At 35.4% G+C, this 21,640-nt stretch overlaps 3 protein-coding genes across 6 annotated transcripts in view; 1 reads left to right on the forward strand and 2 right to left on the reverse strand.

Moving 5' to 3' along the window:
* The window catches only part of LOC144976371 (sodium- and chloride-dependent betaine transporter-like), a 79,485-nt gene that overhangs the window by 28,659 nt on the left and 29,186 nt on the right, over positions 1-21,640 (reverse strand). The window lies entirely within an intron of this gene.
* Positions 1,298-11,730, reverse strand: LOC144976369 (protein SYS1 homolog). Of its 3 annotated transcripts, none has more exons than XM_078920627.1 (5): positions 11,485-11,730; positions 7,122-7,249; positions 6,253-6,402; positions 5,495-5,562; positions 1,298-4,521 (listed from the first exon to the last, which is right to left on the reverse strand). In XM_078920627.1, exons 2-5 carry the CDS (start codon positions 7,158-7,160, stop codon positions 4,281-4,283), a joined length of 498 nt encoding a protein of 165 aa, XP_078776753.1. In that variant the 5' UTR covers positions 7,161-7,249; positions 11,485-11,730; the 3' UTR covers positions 1,298-4,280. The 3 variants fall into 3 exon arrangements, with proteins under 3 accessions (XP_078776753.1, XP_078776751.1, XP_078776752.1); XM_078920625.1 differs by having other exon boundaries at positions 3,258-4,521; positions 11,645-11,724; XM_078920626.1 differs by lacking the exon at positions 11,485-11,730 and having other exon boundaries at positions 3,258-4,521; positions 7,122-7,265.
* Positions 11,599-18,766, forward strand: LOC144976189 (ADP-ribosylation factor-like protein 2-binding protein). Its single transcript, XM_078920367.1, has 4 exons — positions 11,599-11,801; positions 15,382-15,463; positions 16,311-16,369; positions 18,627-18,766. Exons 1-4 carry the CDS (start codon positions 11,765-11,767, stop codon positions 18,764-18,766), a joined length of 318 nt encoding a protein of 105 aa, XP_078776493.1. The 5' UTR covers positions 11,599-11,764.

The following is a 21,640-nucleotide window of genomic DNA, read 5'->3' on the forward strand; positions in this document are numbered from 1 at the left end:
ATATGATAACATCTCTCTCTCCCTCACATACACACACACACAGCCTGTAACCAAAACCACAATGTGATATCTTATCTTACAACTGTCATAAACATGGCATGGCACTCATTGATAATTACATACACATTTATCATGCCTTTATTCACGAATCACATTATATTTATAATAAGGAGAGGAAATTATTGGAATACTTTATCATTACATCTTTTCCCCATTATAAATCTACGATTCTAAAAATTTAATGACGAAAATTATTTTTTCATGATGGGAAGTGTAGGGCTAGGTGTACAAATAACAGGTATGCATTCATAACTCAATGCAATTAAAGGCCTGATCTATCATTGTTGTAATGGGCAATAGATTCGTTATAAGCCTTTGGATTATCAGACCTGCAAATAAGTACACGTCAGTAAAGGACCATCTAACTGAAGTAGAATTTCTTTAAATCGGACATAGGCCATTATCGGACACAATTTTACACTGTCCTCTCCATTTCCTTCAATGTTGTTCTTTTCCCAATCACTTCAGTCACAGCGTATGACTTTTGTGATAGGAATAAATTTTGCATGGACAAAAATTTCTTAGCTTTTTATTCGACGTGCACATATCCAATAATAAATCCAAGTATAAATATGACATTTACAAATGTGACACACCATCTCAAAGCAGTGTTATGTCTAGGGGAATTTGATTGGAAAATTGAATGCATTGTCGAAAAATTTTCAAGATTTTGGCTAAGTTTAATTATTTTATTGAGAACAACAAAAAAAAAAAATTCTTAATGAGTGAAAGACTTAAATTTCAAAGGAAGAAGATATGAAATTTCATATCTTTGACTTTTGAAATTTAAGGTTAGCTTTCAACACCCTGTTCACTTCATCATGTTACCAGATTGAGGTGGCGGGTCTTACATCAATATATTTAGTATGCCAGGAATTATGGCAAATCACAGATGTCGTCATCAATTACAATTCAAAAACATTCCATCTTCACAGAAATATATACAATTCTCAAACACATACACAATAATTCACACGCTGGCACAAAATCTTGCAGGCAAACACCCCCCCCCCCCCCCCCCCCCACCAGATTGAGGTGGCGGGTCTTACATCAATATATTTAGTATGCCAGGAATTATGGCAAATCACAGATGTCGTCATCAATTACAATTCAAAAACATTCCATCTTCACAGAAATATATACAATTCTCAAACACATACACAATAATTCACACGCTGGCACAAAATCTTGCAGGCAAACACCCCCCCCCCCCCCCCCCCCCCCCAAACACACACACACACATTAAACTTCAAAATGCTCTCCATTCAAAAAGACTCAAACTCGTTGCAACCACATCTATCCTATAGGTTATACAAAAAAATGAATTTTTAAAACGAGTGAAAAATATTTCCACCAGATCTTACTTAGACCCACCTAACCAATCACTGCTGTATGGATAGAGGGGCCCCAGACCCAAATCAGCCATCGGTACCTCTAAATAATTCAGATAGAACACTATCTACCAAGATGTCAAAATGGCTGATTATTGTTTTAAGATATATTTTGTTTCATTTGAAAAACTTTTTTATCCACATGAAAGGATTGTTTTTCTTAACGTGATGAACACCACTCTAACCCGAATATCTGTACAAAGAAGCCGCCATGAGCTAGGGTGAGGTGACATGCCCAAGAACTTACAAGACTAAGCTGCTGGACTATGGAGCAGTCTTTGTAAAAATTATGGGAGCAGAAGCTCAAAAGCGTTGATTGAATCGACTTTAGTTTGGATTCTGCATTCATTCATATTTTTTTTTTCTGACTGACAAATTTGTTCCCCCAAGGAATGCTTGGGTAGCTGGGCTGGATTGAGATCTGGGGAAAAGTATCTTGTGCAGTAGGCTAGGGAAGGTACTGTCATTTGTTACCCATCACGTCAAACTGGTATAATGTTGGGTTGAACTAGAACCTGAAAATTGAATCTATGGGCAAGATATATGAAACTTGAGTTTAAAATTTATATATATATACATCAAACTCAAGTTGCATATATCGTGTGGCCATTATACAACATCACACAATTTTGATTGAGTATATGTATCCTCTTCAATTAAAATAAATTACTCTATATGTTTATTTAGTTGTTTTTTTTCTTCTTTTTTTAAATTGAGCAATGACCGATAAAAACACAACAATATTCCCACCTTCCTCTATAATCTGTAGAACGGATGATACAAGATGTCTGTTTTTTAAAAATCTCATCTTTACTTTACATGAAAACAATGGGTTTCTTTTTTTTTTTTTTTTCTTTCTCATGATCTTGAATTCCATGTGAATCCACACAACCATTTCCAGACTTTTACAAAAAGAGATGATTTTCAGGTAATTCCCCTCCAATAACAAAAATAACAAAAAACAACAGTTTAAACAACTCTCGATATACATTTATACTGGCACGTCTAGCCAAACAACAAACATGGTTATATCAAAGATTAAGATTTAAAAAAATTTTTTAAACAAAGAAAAAAACAAAATTAACTTTAATAACAAGAAATTTCCACTTGTGATTATGTGGTATTATTTATTGCCCAACAACATTGTTATTTTGATTCTATGGAAAGATCTTTGTTAATATAACACAGAATCAGTTCTGACAGTAAAATATTTTCAGGGATCACGTTTGTAAAATGTGACCTATGACCTCAACCTATTATGTCAAGGTGACCCGACACTGAAAATTGAATGAAAAGTGTAAATTATCACGAAAGCAGTGAAGAAGATTTAAACTTAAAAAAAAAAAAAAAATTAATAAAAACAACAAAAACAACCACTAAGACTTCAAAACTCAATACCTCTGATTGGTTTAACTTGAAATTTGATTTTTAGCATCTTGTTTGACAACGACGCAAGACAAGACTGACTTGAGGAGGTGAGAGTTAAATCTAAAACGCTCAATTGAGATCCAATGTCTTACGTTCAATACTACACTTTCAAAACAATATAATAGAATAATGTAAAAGTTTAAGCTTACAATATTTCCACCATTCCATTTCTGTATTCTGCTCGAATACATCTCCTTTAACCAACGTAACAGTGACAGTGAGACTGAATCATTTCAAATCACCATTCCCCTTCTTGTATGTAAACTTTCTCAAATGAAACATTTCATTTCTCTGTCAGAACCCAACAGTACAGAATGATCAACCCCCCCCCCCCCCCCCCCCCCGCCTATAATTCGAAACATCATATCAAGCGCCTTTTGAGTTGTAGTAGTATTTTACATATTGTATTGCCTACTGTCTTTGTATGTGTAAGCGCCTTAGAGCACTTTGTGGACTCTACATGCCGTATAAATTAATTATTACTTGATATTACATGACATCATTTATTTGGTTACATCTTCAGACCTAATTGTTGTGCAGCTATGTGGCCTTGTGGTATGACACTCGCTTTCAAATCGGAAGGTCCTGGGTTCGGGCCTTGTCTCAATCGGAAACAAAAATTGTATTATCGCCTAACAGTACAGGCATTACGTCTCATTCTACATGTTACATGTTGCTATTGAGCAGAGACTCTTTGTAAAATGCTTTAAGCATGTTTCGTGGATATTGCGCTATATAAAAGCACAAGCCCAAGTTTTTTTCACCAACAGACCAGTAATAATGGAGCTTCAATTTACTTTCATTCAAATAAATATAATTCGTCATCGAGTCAATCTCTATATTACATCAGATAGGTTGAAATATCACACGGCCTTGAACAAAGACAACGGGACCAGCGATGCCATTTGGAGCTGCATTGCTGTCACAATTGTCTCAGTGAAAATGGAAGGATATGCTGTCTGATTGTGGGAGATCAAATCCTTTGTGGCTATGTGGTCTAGTGGTATGACACTCGCATTCAGATCGGAAGGTCCTGGGTCCAAGCCACACTCAGCGCATAGTTGAGTTCTTAGAAAAGGCTCTTTACTCGCATTCTCTGACCGTACTCAGGTGTAAAATGAGTACCTGTCCGTTAACAGTGATGTCTCTGTCAGAAAAAAAATTATTGTAATATCGCCTAACAAGCATCATGTCTCGTTACATGTTGCTGTTGGTCAAGGATCTTTGTAAAGCGCTTTGAGCATGTTTAGTGGATATTGCCCTATATAAAAGCTCAAAGAAACCCTTTCATCTGTCAAGAATTTACCAAACACCTCGTGCACCATTTGGTGGATAATGTGCTAAATAAAAACTCAATTTAAAAATTGTTTTGTTTTCTTTTTCAACAAATAAATTACAATACTACAAATCTACTTTGGGCCCCATGCCGACAGGAATGGCCTTCATCTCCGACCTCATGCACAAATACTCTGACAGGACCGTGGTCAGGATGACACAGCCAATGTTGGTGACCCACCACCAAAAGGTCACAGGGAAATATCCAAAATAGATCCAGCAGCCAATCAAATGAAAGGCATGGACAGTGGCCGTGAAATCAAGACATTGTTTAGTCCTCCCTACGACTCCCCACATGATGAATGATCTGGTGAGAAAATAAAATAATTAGAATATTGAGACAGAGGCTAATCATATTCTGGCATGGCAATTTTTTTGCATCGTTTGTGGCCACACAAAATACCACTGATTTGCAATGCAGCCGCAAAATCTGCAATTTTTTTGGTGCAAATTTTCGAGATTTTGCAAAGAAAATTAAAAGAACAATAATTTTTTAAAAGGCGGGAAAAAAAAAAGACAAATTTTTTTTCTTTTAATTTGATAGCTTGTGTAGAACATGAAGATAATTAATCAAGAGTAGTTTCTTTTTTATTATCCCATTTTCTTCCTTTTTACTGGCGCTGATATGACCTTACATTTGTTGCAAGCGCTGTGAAACCCTTAAAAAAAAGCAAATACCTTTCTCTTTCATGAACTAATTATGTTTTTTTAGGAAAATTTATTGCAAATTTTGCTGTTTTTAGCTAGCAAAATTTGGGATTTTTTTTTTTAAACCGCCATGTCAGCATGTTGCAAGAAAGAAGAACAATTATTTAAACCATTAAAAAAAAAGGAATAATCTTGCACCTCCACCTCAAAGACCTACTTCAGCTTTTATATAGAACAATATCCACTAAACGTGCTCAAAGCGCTTTACAAAGGGATCCTGACCAACAGTAACACGTTAACATGACGCCTGTCAAGCGATACTATAATTATTTTTTTTTTGGACAGAGACAACGCTGTTAACGGCCAGATACTCATTTTACACCTGAGTACGGTGAGAGAAGATGAATATAGAGCCTTTTCCAAGGACTCAACTATGCACAGAGCAAGAACCCAGGAACTTTTGATCCAAAAGTGAGTGTCATATCCCAAGACCACATAGCTGCACAAAGACTTGCCAAAGTTAGATTATTTTTATTTTTAATATTTCCTTTAAATTGAATTTTTTGGTTTGTTTTTTTTTGTATATTTTCATTTTTTCAACAACAAAAAAACCCCAAAAAAAACAAACTTACACAGTCAAACTGTTGAGGGCATAGCAAATAATGTTAGTTCTCCCTGAGTCTTCGTAGAGGCCCATGTCCTGTCATGGAAGTAGAGTACAAAAAAAATTGTAATGGTCTATATTACAGACAAATGGAGAAAAAATAGAGAAAATGTGCAATAGTATTTAATTTGTCCTTGTATTCAATTAAATTGGAATTGTTATTTTTTCAGTTGTTTTCAGAGCACCAAACCACAACATTTGCACTCCAGCAGTTAAAAGTAAATGCAACTTACAAAACATAACAATAAAATATTACAGTTATGGTGGTTTGTTTTTTTTAAAGACAATTGATCACCTTTCACTTTGATGTAACAGACAAGAAATTTAAAGAAATGAAAAGACACAGTGCATAATCTAAACATGATCATGTGACAATTTGACAAAGATCACCAAAAGGATATTTTACGGGACACGGAAACATTCTCATAAGTTTTGAAAAAAAATAAAGTATCTCAAAGGAAAAAAATCAATAATACCCAATGGCAAAGCAGGTAAAAAAAAAATCAGTATTGTTTATTTGTTTGATTGTTTTTTGTTTTTTTTTTCTATCTTTTTTTTTTGGGGGGGGGGGGGGGGGGGTGTACAGCATCTGTGACACTTATAGGTCAATTCAGCACTAGGGAAAAGGAGGATATTAGAATAGTCAAAAGATTAAAATCTGAAATTAAGACATCTAAGAAAAAAGCCATATCAGACCAAACATCATAAACAATTTTAGGCCCTTACACTTTGTGTAAACATCTGCTCAATGGAGAGATCAAATTTGGCAATGACGTCCAGTACGAATATCCACAATCCAAAAGACAAGTACCAGAAACTGGTCATGGCGATAATCTGGGAGATAATTAACACTGGGTCCCACTGGGAACTACGGAACTGAAATTGCAAACAAAGATGCATGTTATAAATGTAAATAAAAGTAAATATAAATTTAAATATAAATAATATCAATGAGTCTTGGAACATCCAAAAACATATATAAGATGATGATGATGAGAAAAAGAGGGTATAGAGAAGTGCTGAATGAGAACAGAAAATAAAAATATCAAACTGGCAGGATACCCACTCTCAATTTCTCATTATGACATAAATGCATATATACCACTTTACCAGTTAACTGATGTACTCTCTAAGGACACATATTTAAGAAATAGCCAAAAAACTCATCTTTCAAATGTCAATCGGTTTAAATACCCCTTATCTTAGCAAAAACTCTCTAAGTCTAAGCAATTACGGTCAAGACAAGTGTTGAACAGTACGTAAATCATTATGTGGTGAAATTGTCAAGCATCTGACCACTTCCACTTTCAAAAACGGACCCAGAGGAAAAGCTGAAAACACAGCCAGAAATTTGAAGGCCTCTCTTTTGTCAAATAATCTCTTTGGCCAGAAACATTGTACAAGGTCCTAAAAATAGTAAACGAGTCATCCTATTCTTGTTAAAAGCGTGCATTGTCCACCAGGAAAAATAAATATATAAATAATAAGTGTTCAGCATTAGAGAATGACATTAAAATCAAAGATAAACACCACATTTTCTATGTTATATGAGAGTCACAAATGTTATCAAATTGTTAACATAAACAAATACATACTTGTCCAGCCATATTGACCCAGGGAATTCTTAGCTTCATGAGGTCTTGACAAATTCAGGATGGAATGAGAAAGGCAGGGGTGGATTCTGATGATCAATCAGCTTTTCTTAATGGCAGAGATGAGAAATCTGTGAGAAATAATTGCTAAAAATAAGGGGCTGAATGAAGCTTATTTGATTCAATTACGAAATAAAGGAAAATTGAAAACATCCTCATCGGTCATGTATTTCAACACCTTTTACTGAAGAGAAATGCTCTGATTCTAACTTGGGAAAAGAGATTAAAATTCCTAATTTAGATGCAAAAGGCCTTCGCACAGATGAAACATTTCGTACTACACTGCACATCTACAGTTTTCCCATCAGAACCATACAGTCTCTTTCAACTTCTTCTCAAAAACTGACTTTAAATATTCCTCTAATTCAATAATTAAATATTCTATAAAGGTCAGAGTGCACTCGTGATAATTGGCAGATTTTAATGTTTTCTAACAATGTCCATAGAATGGGAGGCATTTCAAAAGATTAAGGTATTAAGGCATATCTAGACTGAGTACTGGTAAGTGACGACAGCCGTATTGACCTTGCCTTGGTGACAATTTCTCCAGACTGGAAGCCGACAGTTAATCAGTACTGAATAATACGAGAAATAGGAAAAGAGAGGAAATAAGAAGTTTCAGTCTCATTACTGACAAAAAACAGGGCCATGGGATTGACCTGGCAGTTTGCAAAGACAGTGTTAGACAGTCTCGCACTACTTATCCATTGTGGGCGATTGTTAGGAGAGCTAACTTCACTATTACCCTACAATAATAAGCAACAAAACATTATATAATACGTAAAGTGCAATGAAAATGAAAGGCAATTATCTGTTGAAATCATGTAGGCCCGATGGCAGCTTTTTGGGCATAAATTCAGAAGAGATGAAAGTATACAAGATAATAAAGCCATTATGAATACTTTTTTCAACTTCAACCCAACTGGTTAAAAGTAAAATAAATATAATGGCAGACCATCCACTTCATTTTACAATTAATAATCTATCTTTAAATATTAATAAAAAGTTGTTCCCAATAACCAAGAGCGAAAATCACTGGAAGATCTGACATCAGTGTCCACAGCAAAAGACCATGAAACGAGGAAGGAATTGATACAGACGATTAGAGAGGCATCCGAGGCCTCCCGTTTAGATGATTAGGACGCGAAAGGCCTCGTCTGTCAGGAAATAGAGAGCTGAGCCGGTGTTACCAATACTTAGCTTCTATAACCAGGACAAATAATTCGTTTGGACAGAAAAATAAATAAAAACTTACCGCTTACCGTCAAAAGCAGTTTAGATTTGAAGATACATTTGTTTTCTATAAAAAAACATTCGGTACTAGACAATCCTTGATGAATTTCAAAAGTTGTGTTTGAAATTATATCCTAAATATTTAATGTTTCATTCCTCGCTAAATCGTGTGTTTTTCTCGTCTGACCCATAGGTTGGTGCCCCCTAGTGCCAGCCGCCTGCCGCGCAATAGCCGCGCAAAACAAAGGTTTTTTAAAAAGTTTATTGAGAAAAAGATACGGAAAAAAGTGTCCCTAGATAGGTATGCAATTTGGTGCATAAGTGCAGTAAAAATCGGTGCGCAAAATTAGTTCGTAGAGGATGCGAGACTGTGTGTGTGTGTGTGGTGTGTGTGTGTGTGTGTGTGTGTGTGTGAGTATGTGTGTGTGTGTCTCTTTCTTTCTTCCTTTTTTTTTGGGAGTGCCTACGTACACGGTAACGGGGCATCTAGCCTCAGGATCTATGTACACGTAAACCGGTTTACCGTTGCAACATTCTGTCAGTGATGGTCCTCGCTGTCGTGACCGCGCGCGCTCGTGTGTGTGTGTGTGTGTGTGTGTGTGTGTGTGTGTGTGTGTGAGTTGTTTTTTTTAAATCAAAACAATTTTAACCATTAATGGCGAGATTCCATCTTACACTCCCCAAACTCCAGATCTTAGTCTTAATGTTATCATTAAAAGACAAGCTTTGCGATTTATAGTTTAATTGAAGCCCGAGTCGAAATATACTCTTACTACTGCTCTCTTGGTGGAAACAATTTATTCTGCATAAGCAATCTGGAGAAAAAAATCCGTGTCACTGTAAAAGGTTAAAATTTCACGAAGTACGCTCCGTGAACACCGCTGTAACAATCCTTTGATCTAAGTCATCAGGCAACCCATTGTTTCTTTCATCTTTACCCATTCCCCCTTACTATCCCCCCATCCCCCCGCCCATCTCTCTCTCACCCCTCTCTCTCTCTCTCTCTCTCTCTCTCTCTCTCTCTCTCTCTCTCTCTCTCTCTCTCGTCATAATGTTATCCCTTCCCCTTCCCATCTCAATGTAAAATGAAAACGTTCTGTTGTTTGCAGATACATGTATGATTGTTTTGTTTTCTCTCTCTCACTAGGCTAGGATTAAAAACCAAGACATCAGGTAATGGGTGTCTAATGCCAAAGTATAGATTCTCTCTTTGGCCAATTTAGTCACGCATGTGGCAGTCCAGCTATTTACTATGTTCTGCCTATACCACACAATAAGTGGGATTTTGGGGGGTGGGTACGAAAGATCAAGGTCATAAGTAACCGTGCACAAGAGCTGTATAGGGAATTGGTTTCTGGGGGTCTTGCAAATACCAAATATTTTATGGAAAGCTTTTTCGAACTCCAAGACGTCTGGTTTGTTTTGCTATCTTGGAACAAACGAAACAGAGATGTCTTGATGTGTGGCCTAGTTGTCTGATTTTGTGACCTGGATGTAAGGTTTTGTGACTTAGATGTATCCTTTTGTGTGTGCAAGCCATGCGGGTAAGTACGGCGATAGCTTGCCAGTTGAGGAAAAAAAAAAAGGAAGAAGCAGCGTATCCGCATTTGAAAAACAAAACAAAAAAAAAAACTGAAAAAACAAAACAACTTAACCTTTTAAAGGCGAATATCAATCTTACTTGGACCAAAAATAAAATCTTACCGTTTTCATCAAAAGACAAAAAACAAATTACAATTTAAAAACTTGAGCTTTTATATAGAGCAATATCCACCCAACGTGCTCAAAGCGCTTTTTATCAATATTCTTACTGCTCTTATGGTGGAAACGTTTGTTTTTTCTGCGTTAAAAATAATATAAATGAAGACTATTATTTGAAAAACAAAAAAATCAGTGTCACTGGCAAAGGGTTAATTGCAGTACTCCTGCATCAGTGAGACTCCTACGGCACTTGCTAATCATAAAAAGGAAATAGCAATCAACAATACTAAGGTGAAAAAAAAAGAAGAAAAAAAAAGGTGGGGGGGGGGGGGGGGGGGGGGGGGGAGGGGAGGGGAGCAAATCCAGTCGCAATGCAACCTTTTAGCGGCGAAATTCGATCTTTGACCTAACACCAAATCTTCTATCATCAAAAGACAAGTAACGGCAAAACGATTATAGACAATTGAAGTCCGAGTTGCGATAGTCTGACTGCTCTCTTGGTGGAAACGCTGTATTCCCCGTTAACAATAATAAAGATAAAAGCAAACTATTATCTAAAAGCAAAAAATTAGCTTCGCCGTTAAGGGGTTAAGAACACCTGCAACTGCTGCCAGCATCCTTGAGATGCTCTACGTCACACAAGGTCACCAAGCGACACGTCTCCCTTTCGTCTTCATGCAACACCCCCCCCCCCTTCTCCACTCTCACGGTGGTGGTGGCGGCGGATAAAAAAGGCCTTTTTTTCTTTTATTCAATCAACTTGACTGCTGGTGGACCCTAGGCCTCTCTACAAGTCCAAGAAATAATACTCACTTTTTCTCTGCTCCAACGAAAATATCTACCCCCTACCGGTCTAATTATTTGTAGCAGACGACAAATTTCTCAAAACGGTCACGTGACACTGTAAAAACAACACAGGAAGTCCATGAAAGCTTATTTACGGCATTTCCTTTGAACCGTGTAAACAACAAGATTTCGTTTTCATTCGACTCAACGGGTCAGATTGGCCGGTATTTTTTTAACGAACTAAAGTTCTGAAAAATCTAAATGTTTCTTAGAAAGTTGAAAGATGCTAGTTTTTGACACAGAGGTAGGTTTTTAAAAAAAATCTTTATATTTTACGCGAATGCATGCTCAAGGCGAGTTGGACGTGCAGCGGAGGTTGGTCGGCCAAAGGCGAGGCTCTCTAGTCAGGCTAAGTATGAACAGAGGTCAAACACAACTTTCAAGTTCTGACATTTATTGGGGTATAACTAAAGGATGGGGGTTACAGGTTTTGAGTTTGAAAAATAGTGCCGAGATCAAATTGTTCATCAGAGTTATCACACACACATTATTATTTTATCACAGTCACAACAGTCACAGGACTCACACGAAGTCGAAGTCGAAGTTCGGAGTGGAGGGGCTCAGTCAGTCAGTAAATGAAAGCAAATTCATTCCATTTACATCATAAATGAGATTTAGAGGTTAACAACTTTCATAATAAAATCTGATTATCAGTACATAATTTGGCAAGATGAAATAGAACCTACAAGTTGGAGGCAGTCTACGTGGAAATTCGTGTTAAATCGGCTCAATGGTGAAGGCAACCATCTTTGTTTATGGTAGTATCATTACCAAAGGGGAAATAACTCTATACTTCCGGTGAGAAAATGGCGTCGAACACAAATAACGTACATTCCTCAATGGGTAAGATATTTTTGTTGGTTCTTCGGTAATTAATATTACTTGGGAATTAGTTTTATTTCTTAAATTGATTTCCAATTATACCTTTTCAAATTCATACCGAATTCAAAGCTCTTTCGTGGGTAGCTATCTCAATTTAAGTGGCGACAAGGCTCGTATCCAGGCACGCTTTCAAATCAATGTTCAAGTTCAAGTTGTCACACGGCACACCGACGGGATGGGCTAGAATGAGGGGCTTTCCTCTTGAAGACAGCGTAACCCGGGGGCCATGGTCGTAGGATTTTTAAATTTAAGACAAAGCGAAAGCTTTTACCCGATTTCGAATGGATTCTATTTTTTAAAAAGACTTAACTTTCTGATTCTGTGACGCTGTGATTATCCCCAGACACCTGTCTGGGGATAATAAAAATTTGTTATCCCCAGACACCTGTCTGGGGATAACGAATATTCATTATCCCCAGACGCATATACTACATATACACAATATGCGTCGACTACGAAGTGGGTGTCATGGCCGAATGGTTTAGTCGTCTGCCCTGGAAGTTTGACCATAATCGACGTTGTGGGTTCGAATCCTGGTAACGTCACTTTTTTTTTTTTTTTTTTTTAATTCCGTCTTCTTTTTACAGAACGTTGAAAGGGATAAATGTCCCACCCATCCTCCCCCCCCTCTTTTTTTTTATTATTAAACACTCTCTCTCTCTCTCTCTCTCTCTCTCTCTCTCTCTCTCTCTCTCTCTCTCTCTCTCTCTCTCTCTCTCTCTTGTTTTTTTTCTAGTTTCTAGCAAATATATTCGTCCCCACTCCGATCTCAAATAGTGTCTAAAAGAATAAATAATTAAAAAGCAAACAAACAGAAATATTCAGAGAGCGACCAAATGGTCAGATAGAGGAGAAAAAAAAAAAACAATAATTGTTTTCAAAAATAAAAACAATAATTGTTTTAAAAATAAAAACAATTTAAGAAATTCATGCTCAGAAACGGAACATTTACATAAAGGTTTAGCAAACAAAAAACTCTAAGGTTTAGGTCAAAATATTTTTTAAAAAAGAAAAAGAGAGATTTCCCTCGGAGCAGGGAATAGTGTTAACAATAATAATAATAATAATAATAATAATAATAATAATAATAATAATAATAATAATAATAATAATAATAATAATAATAATAATAGTATGATAATAAGAGTATTAATAATAAAAATAATACTATTATTGATAATAATATAATAATGATTATGATGGTAATAGTAATAATAATAACAAATATTACAATTATTATTATTATTATTATTATTATTATTATTATTATTATTATTATTATTATTATTATTATATATTATTGATTATTATTATTATTTATTATTATTATTATTATGATTATTATTATTATTATTATTATTATTATTATTATTATTATTATTATTATTATCATCATCATTGACCAAAACAAAAACAAAAAACAATAATAGATCTAGAGCAAATTAAATAATGAAATAATATTATCGGAGAAATAAAAAATTCAACTGATTAAAAAAAAAACTCTTGCTCGGAACTCGTAACAAAAGTGAAAACAATGAATATCAATTGGGAAGAAAGAAAGAAAAGTAAAAAAAAAAAAAAATGAGACGGGGGGGGGGGGGGGGGGGGGGGGGGGGGTCGGTCGGTCGCGACTGGATCGAATCTGTGCAGCCAAAAGGAGTAAAATGAAAGGTGGCCTTACCCACTGAGCTGCCTATCCACACCGCTATCGGAATATTTTAAATTCATATATTATGAGCTAAACATATTTCCACCATTTTTGCTTCCTTGTTTTGGTAGTTATTTTCATCTCAGATTCGAATAAAAATATGTTGTTGGATCTAGTTTTGTGGACGTGTGATACTAAATTGTATTGTCTTGTGCGAAGCAGACAGGAAAATAGCAGGTGTGGGTTTTGGGCTTTGGGGCGAACAACACCATGGCCTAGGAATTCGTCCGCGACATAAAAATTATTCCCGGTCGTCCCCAAAATTGTGGCCAGAATGAGCAAATTATAGAAACAAGAGATGATCAATAAAGTTAACAGGTAGGTAGGTAATGAAAATTTAAATGGTTGGTGGACTATGAACAGATTTGATGATTAACAACTTTCTTCCTGGTTGAAAATAAAAAGTCGAATTGCCAGTTTGACGTTTTCAGATCAAAGTAACAAAAGAAATTTCATTGATCCATTTGCTTTAAAATGTTTGTTTTTTTAAAAGAGCTGGATTTGACATTTGATCACTATTTACTTTCATCTTGTGTTAAATATCACTTGATATATTAACTGTTTTGGGACACAACCACTAGTATTTTTTCCAGAATATTTGGTATTTTTCACGCCTAGTTTGGCATTTTGCATAAAATCTTTCTGCCCACTTGCTACATGCGTCTGGGGATAGTATCCCCAGACAGGTGTCTGGGGATAACAAAAATTGGTTATCCCCAGCGAATTTTTATTATCCCCAGACAGGCGTCTGGGAATAATGACAGCCATTCTGTGAGCTTGACGTGAGCATGAGCAGAGAATCAGAGAAAATTGGTGATCCTGTCTATCTATAGATAGATCCTAGTGAGTTAGTGAGTGTTCGGTTGGTGGTGTGATACTGATACGATACCATTATCATTATAATGTATTGAATGAGAAAGCTAATTTTCTTTTTCTTATTTCTTTTTTTTTTCTAGTTTCCATTTTCTTTGTTCTTCAATTTTCTCTTGGTTTCAATAATTAATTCGTTTACTCTTCTGGAGGCAGGGGGAGGGGCATGGTAATATAATTACAAAGCCCTATTTTTTTTTTAAAGCAATATATTGTTGCATATATATATATAATATATATATATATATATATATATATATATATATATATATATATATATATATATATATTTTATATATATTATATATATATATATATATATATATATATACACTCACACATATGCACACTAGTAACATCGTAGTCATCGTCACCATCATCGTCATCATCATCACAACAACCTTCCTAATATTTCTGTTACCATACTTCACTTTAACATTCTCTCTCTCTCTCTCTCTCTCTCTCTCTCTCTCTCTCTCTCTCTCTCTCTCTCTCTCTCTCTCTCTCTCTCTCTCTCTCTCTCTCTCTCTCTCCTAACAATATCACTCCATCCATTTATTAATATATAGAGATGAGTTGCACTTCTCTATTACTATTAGAATCTGCTTTCATTTCAAAATAAGAATGAAAACAATTAAGTAATCTGGCCAGACACAAACACTAAAAGTGTAAGAGTATTTTATATGCCTTGTACCCTAAAAAAAATTTGTTTGCTTTTTTTTTTTTAATTTAATTTATTAATTGTTATTTTTCATTAATTGATTTTTTTGTTGTTGTTTTGTTCTTGTTGTTTTTATTTTTGTTTGTTTTGTATTTTGTAAATCATGTAGTGGATTTGTAATTTTCATTAATCATATGCAATCAACAAACTGGATGTAAACCGTTCAAAGAACAGTGTTACAATTTTAAATAACATACCATTACGTCGGTTATTATCAGTTTTATTTTCCATTCTCTCCCCAGAAATTGCATGCGATGGAGAGTTAGAAGAAATGGATTTTTCAAATGGTGAATGTTTTCATGATGAAGACTTGGCTACTGGAAGGCAAGGAAGATTTTATTTATATTTGGTCATTGTTTCCATCACATGGAGGCACAAAAATGTATAAAGTGAGGGCGTCTGACTCTAAACAAGTGCCATGTCTTTTGTTTTGTTTTTTTTAGCTTATATTATAGCCCGACCTCCAACTTCTTACCCTTGTGATGAAAATAGACTAACCACAATCCTGTTATTTAACGAACATAATCATATGATCAAAAGACATCTGACAAGTGTTATGGCAGAGACCGTACTGATTTTAAAATATATTTTTTTCAAAATCACCTCTCTCTCTCACTAACACGGTTATAGTTGGATGCCCTGGAAATGAAATTATTGAAAGTAGATTGACAGTCAGAAAAATGTTTTTTTATATAGTACAGTAGATACCATCTATTATCAACTTATCACTCACATCAAGTGGTAAACTGTTTCCACGTCAGCATAAATGTTATCAAATTGTCTTGCTGTAGACAACATCTAAATCAGAATTTGGTTCATAGATGAACATATCATTGTTCACTATAAAATCACTGACCCTGACAGATATATTTTTTAGGTTGTAGGACCTACAAAATATCTCTGTCGTCTATCTGGAATTTAGTAATGTATTTATGCGCTGATATGACCTTAATGTGTTGCAAGCGCCGTAAAACCCTTAAAAACAAACAATTATCATTTTTTGTTGTTGGCTGAAGAAGGGTTTTGAGCCAGAAACGTTCCATGTTTGATATTTTGTTCTTTTTTAACTGTTCTATTCATTTTTTTTTATTACTTTTTACAGTCCACAGCTTCTAGCAGACTAGTATCACATTCATGATGTTTATTAAGCATTTTCCCTTGTAATTTACAGTTCAACCAAAGATGAAACATTTGACAGAGTTATCGGCCATATTGAAGATATTGTGATGGGTAAGTGGAATAAGGCTCTAAAATATAGTACATATACAATCATGTCTCTCCAATCCGAACACCTCTGTTCCCATCATTTTGTCGGGACCACAGATACATTGGAGGAGTGGAATCAGGTCATTAAGTGTAAAAATAAAGAAGAAGAAAAATCTGTCCCGAGGCAACCTGTCCGGATAATGGAAAGATCCAGATTGTGAAGTTCTGGATTAGAGAGATGGAAATGTATATATGTATGTGTGTTAAATCCTACTTTGACTTGGGCATTATTATAGCACAATATACACTAATAAAGTGCTTTACAAGGGGTCCCAAGCCAACAGCAACTCTTAACATGTAGAACAAGTCATAATGCCTGTTTGGTGATATTGCATTTCTTTATTTTATTTTGAGAGCGACAACACTGTTAATGACCAGGTATTCATTTTATACATGAGCACATTAAGAGAATGTGAGTAAATAATCTTTTCAAAGGGCTCAATTATGCACTACTCAGAGCAGGACTTGAACCCAGAACCTCACAGTCTGAAGGCGTGTGCCATACCATAAGACCACATAGCCTTCTGGACAAAACATAATTCTGACCCTTAGCCATCAAAAATATTACCCATCACGCTTAGTAGTAACCTTACACATATTTGATGACACTTAAAGTAAAAAAAGTAGTCCTTCAGAGCCATTCGGCCATGAAGCCGGAGTTTATCCTGGTTTCTATAGGGTGAAACGGACAATAGCAATTGTTGCTACCTTTTGGATAGGACACTAGTCGACTTTCCACCAGATCTATCAGGCCCAGCTACTCAATCACTGCTGGGTGGACAGGGGGGAGGGGGGGGGGGGTGGTCAGATAAAATCTCGACTGCACCCGGGATCGATCTCGGTCCCTTTGCTTATGAAGCGCGTGCTCTACCTATTGAGCTATCCGGACCCCCTATGTGATGCCACTGACAGAACTTGAAAATGACAAATGTTAAGCACAAAATAGAAATGAATGAAGCGCTTTGACTCTCCACAGCAATAAGATTTGCAATTCCATACCATCACAGACCATTGCTTATATTTGTGTTTGTTATTTTCATCACATTTTTTATGTATGAATCTTATACTGTAGACAAGGTGCATCATGGGATTTTGATACCATCTACACGTCATCGTCAAAGATAGATGTCATAGGACTTTGTAAAGGGAATGCAGAGACAATAATGCTGAAACGTACAAATTAATTCAAAAGGCTCATCTCGGGAAATTGAACTAAACAATCGACTTTTTAACATACAAATTAATTCAAAAGGCTCATCTCGGGAAATTGAACTAAACAATCGACTTTTTAACATACAAATTAATTCAAAAGGCTCATCTCGAGAAATTGAACTAAACAATCGACTTTTTAACATACAAATTAATTCAAAAGGCTCATCTCGGGAAATTGAACTAAACAATCGACTTTTTAACATACAAATTAATTCAAAAGGCTCATCTCGGGAAATTGAACTAAACAATCGACTTTTTAACATACAAATTAATTCAAAAGGCTCATCTCGGGAAATTGAACTAAACAATCGACTTTTTAACATACAAATTAATTCAAAAGGCTCATCTCGGGAAATTGAACTAAACAATCGACTTTTTAACATACAAATTAATTCAAAAGGCTCATCTCGGGAAATTGAACTAAACAATCGACTTTTTAACATACAAATTAATTCAAAAGGCTCATCTCGGGAAATTGAACTAAACAATCGACTTTTTAACATACAAATTAATTCAAAAGGCTCATCTCGGGAAATTGAACTAAACAATCGACTTTTTAACATACAAATTAATTCAAAAGGCTCATCTCGGGAAATTGAACTAAACAATCGACTTTTTAACATACAAATTAATTCAAAAGGCTCATCTCGAGAAATTGAACTAAACAATCGTCTTTTTAACATTTGGTCCTCCTTAGCGGGTGGTAGACTATTACAAAATAATATTTAAAATATTACACATTAATGAAATATAATTAAGAGAAAGGATGAAGTAGAATAAAAAATGGGTTTGGGAAAAAGGTTGGGGAGGGGGGGGGGGGGGGGTTAAAAGAAAAAGGAAGATTAAGATTGGGGGGAGGGGGGGGGGGGAATGACACATTTAGTCAGACTTTAACAGTATCTTTACATAAAACTATCGGATGGCTGTGGGATGATGCTGTTTACCTATCTTTTGGTTTTATTCATAGAAATAAATAGTTTTGTTTCCTCTTCCATTTTTTTTAATCCAGAGGAACCGTTCCAACAGTTGCAGAATGGAATTTTAGAGAAATATTATAAAGAATTTGAAGACACAGAGGAAAATAAGTTCTGCTATACAGAAATTCATAACGAATATGTGAGTATTATAGAAGAGAAGTTTTCTGTGTAGTTCAACAGTTTAAAAACATTCAATTTTCACATTATTATTCAAAATTTGTTTATCCATTTGCCAAGAAAGGGTTTCAACCAAAAGCATTCATCATTTGTACTTTTTCATTTTTCTTTACAGCCATACATTCCATATCACCAATTTATTGCTCTTATGTTTGACCCAATTTACCAATTCAACCCATTGTGTTTTTCGAGTTGCTTTCTGCATTAGTCTTTGAATGGCATTGCTTGGTTTTGTTCAGTCCATTGCTGGAATCCTTAGCTGAAAGGAAAACAGTCAAATGTTTAGTATTAGATTTTTTTTTTCCTTGTAAATTATCTCTGTTATGTATTGTTAGTTCTGTTTGGTGCTTTTGGATATATTCTGTAAGCATTTCATTGTATTCCTTTCAGTAGGATCCTGTGCCAGTGTCTGGAGGAGACTTATAGGTGATCTCAGATTAAGTACACTGATGGTGTGCTCTTGGAATCTACATCTGATCCCATATTTGAACCAGTCTTCTCTGTCTTGCTTTTTCTCGGGAACCTTTCCTTGTAATTTTAGAATTTTCTTCCTTGCTACTAGCGCTAAAATGACCTAAATGTATTGCAAGTGACGTAAAACGCTTAAAAACAAACAAACTTATGTCATACAAGATTGGGGATTGAATAGCCAAAAAACTCACCTGGTTCACTCCACGTAGTGATGAATTTTTTTTTTTTTTCAGACTTTCCTGTCTACTGTGCGGCTATGTGGTCTAGTGGTATGACACTCGCTTTCAGATCGGAAGATCCTGGGTTCGAGCCTCGCTCGGCGCATAGTTGAGAGTCCTTGGAAAAGACTCTTTACTCACATTCTCTCACCGTACTCAGGTGTAAAATGAGTACCTGGCCATTTACAGCGTTGTCTCTGTCCGAAAAAAATTGTAACATCACCTAGCAGGCATCATGTCTCGTCCCAAAAGTGTTGCTGTTGGCCAAGGACCCTTTGTAAAGCGCTTTGAGCACATTTAGTGGATATTGCACTATATTAAAAAAGCTCAAAAAAACTCCATACTACGAAGTGAATTGATTAACAGGGTTGACTTTAATTCGTTATGGAATTACTGTGATAGAGACTTACGTCCTATTCAATTGGAAAGACAATGCTGTCACCTTGCGTTTTATTATCCAGTTACTTTGAGATCAGGGACTCCAACATGGGTGCCAATTTTCCAGTTCATGCCGGAATTCCGGCTTCGCGATATCTCGAAATCAAATACCTCGGTTTCAGTGTTTTGAGTAAAATATACTAATAACATCGGTAAAAATTTGAAAACGTGATTCAGCCACCTTTTCAGTTAATAATGGTATAAAAACAGTGATTAAATAAGAGCAAAGTTTAGGCCGCATTTTCAGTAGGAACATTTTCAGGTTTGGCAAAGTGTCGAGATTTTAGTTTCAGGTTTCAGCACTTCTTCCTGCTGGCACCCATGGACTCCAATTCTGGCAATGATCAGTGGCTTTTACTGTAATGAAAAGACTTCTTTTCTAGTTGTAATTTGTGTGCATCACCCAATGTTATTGGCTCAAATATCAATTTATTGTGGATGCCATACATAATCACAAAATCTTGGTGATTTCTCTTTTTTTCGTGATTGATTAACCTTCTATAATGTCAAAGTGATACAAGGCTGCTAGAAGACGTGGACTGTATAAAGCGATAAACAAAAATGAATATAACAGCTTAAAAAAAAGAACAAAATACCAAACACGGAACGTTTCGGGCTCAAAACCCTTCTTCAGCCAACAACAAAAAACAATAAAGACATAAATACATTACTAAATTCCAGATAGACGTCGTCTATCTGGAATTTGATAATAAACTGTAATGTTCTTTTTTTAAGCTGTTATATTCATTGTTGTTTATTACTTCTATAATGTCATTTGACATTTCGAGATCTTCTTGTCGACAAGATCTGCTAAATACTTTCCTGCCATCTGTCTGGATTTTAAGCAGTGTCTAAATGTTTTAATTGTTTTTGTTATTGGCTGAAAAAGAAATTGAGATTTTTAAAATTGAACTTCTATATAGCACAATATCCACTAAACGTGCTCAAAGCACTTTACAAGGGGTCTCTGACCAGCAGCAACATGTAACATAATATTACAAGACATGATGCCTGTTAGGCGATATTACAATTTTTTTCCGACAGAGACACAGCTGTTATTGACCTCATTTTACATCTGAGTGCAGTGAGAGATTGTGAGTAAAGAGTCTTTTCCAAGGACTCAACTATGCTCGAACTCAGGACCTTCCGATCTGAAAGCGAGTGTCATATCACAAGACCACATAGCCACAAAAGTGGTTTTGAGCCAGAGACATTCCGTAATTAGTATTTTGTTCATTTTCAAAGCTGTTATATCAATTTTTGTTCATATCTATAAATGACTATGCCATCTTCTTGATGATCATATCTATAAATGACTATGCCATCTTCTTGATGATCATATCTATAAACGACTATGCCATCTTCTTGATGATCATATCTTTAAATGACTATGCCGTCTTCTTGATGATCATATCTATAAATGACTATGCCATCTTCTTGATGATCATATCTATAGATGAATATGCCATCTTCTTGATGATCATATCTATAGATGACTATGCCATCTTCTTGATGATCATATCTATAAATGACTATGCCATCTTCTTGATGATCATATCTATAGATGACTATGCCATCTTCTTGATGATCATATCTATAGATGAATATGCCATCTTCTTGATGATCATATCTATAGATGACTATGCCATCTTCTTGATGATCATATCTATAGATGACTATGCCATCTTCTTGATGATCATATCTATAAATGACTATGCCATCTTCTTGATGATCATATCTAT

This window comes from Berghia stephanieae, chromosome 7 (genome assembly GCF_034508935.2).
Source record: "Berghia stephanieae isolate SIO BIC M18660-M18661 chromosome 7, UCSD_Bste_1.3, whole genome shotgun sequence".
Taxonomy (NCBI): domain Eukaryota; kingdom Metazoa; phylum Mollusca; class Gastropoda; order Nudibranchia; family Aeolidiidae; genus Berghia; species Berghia stephanieae.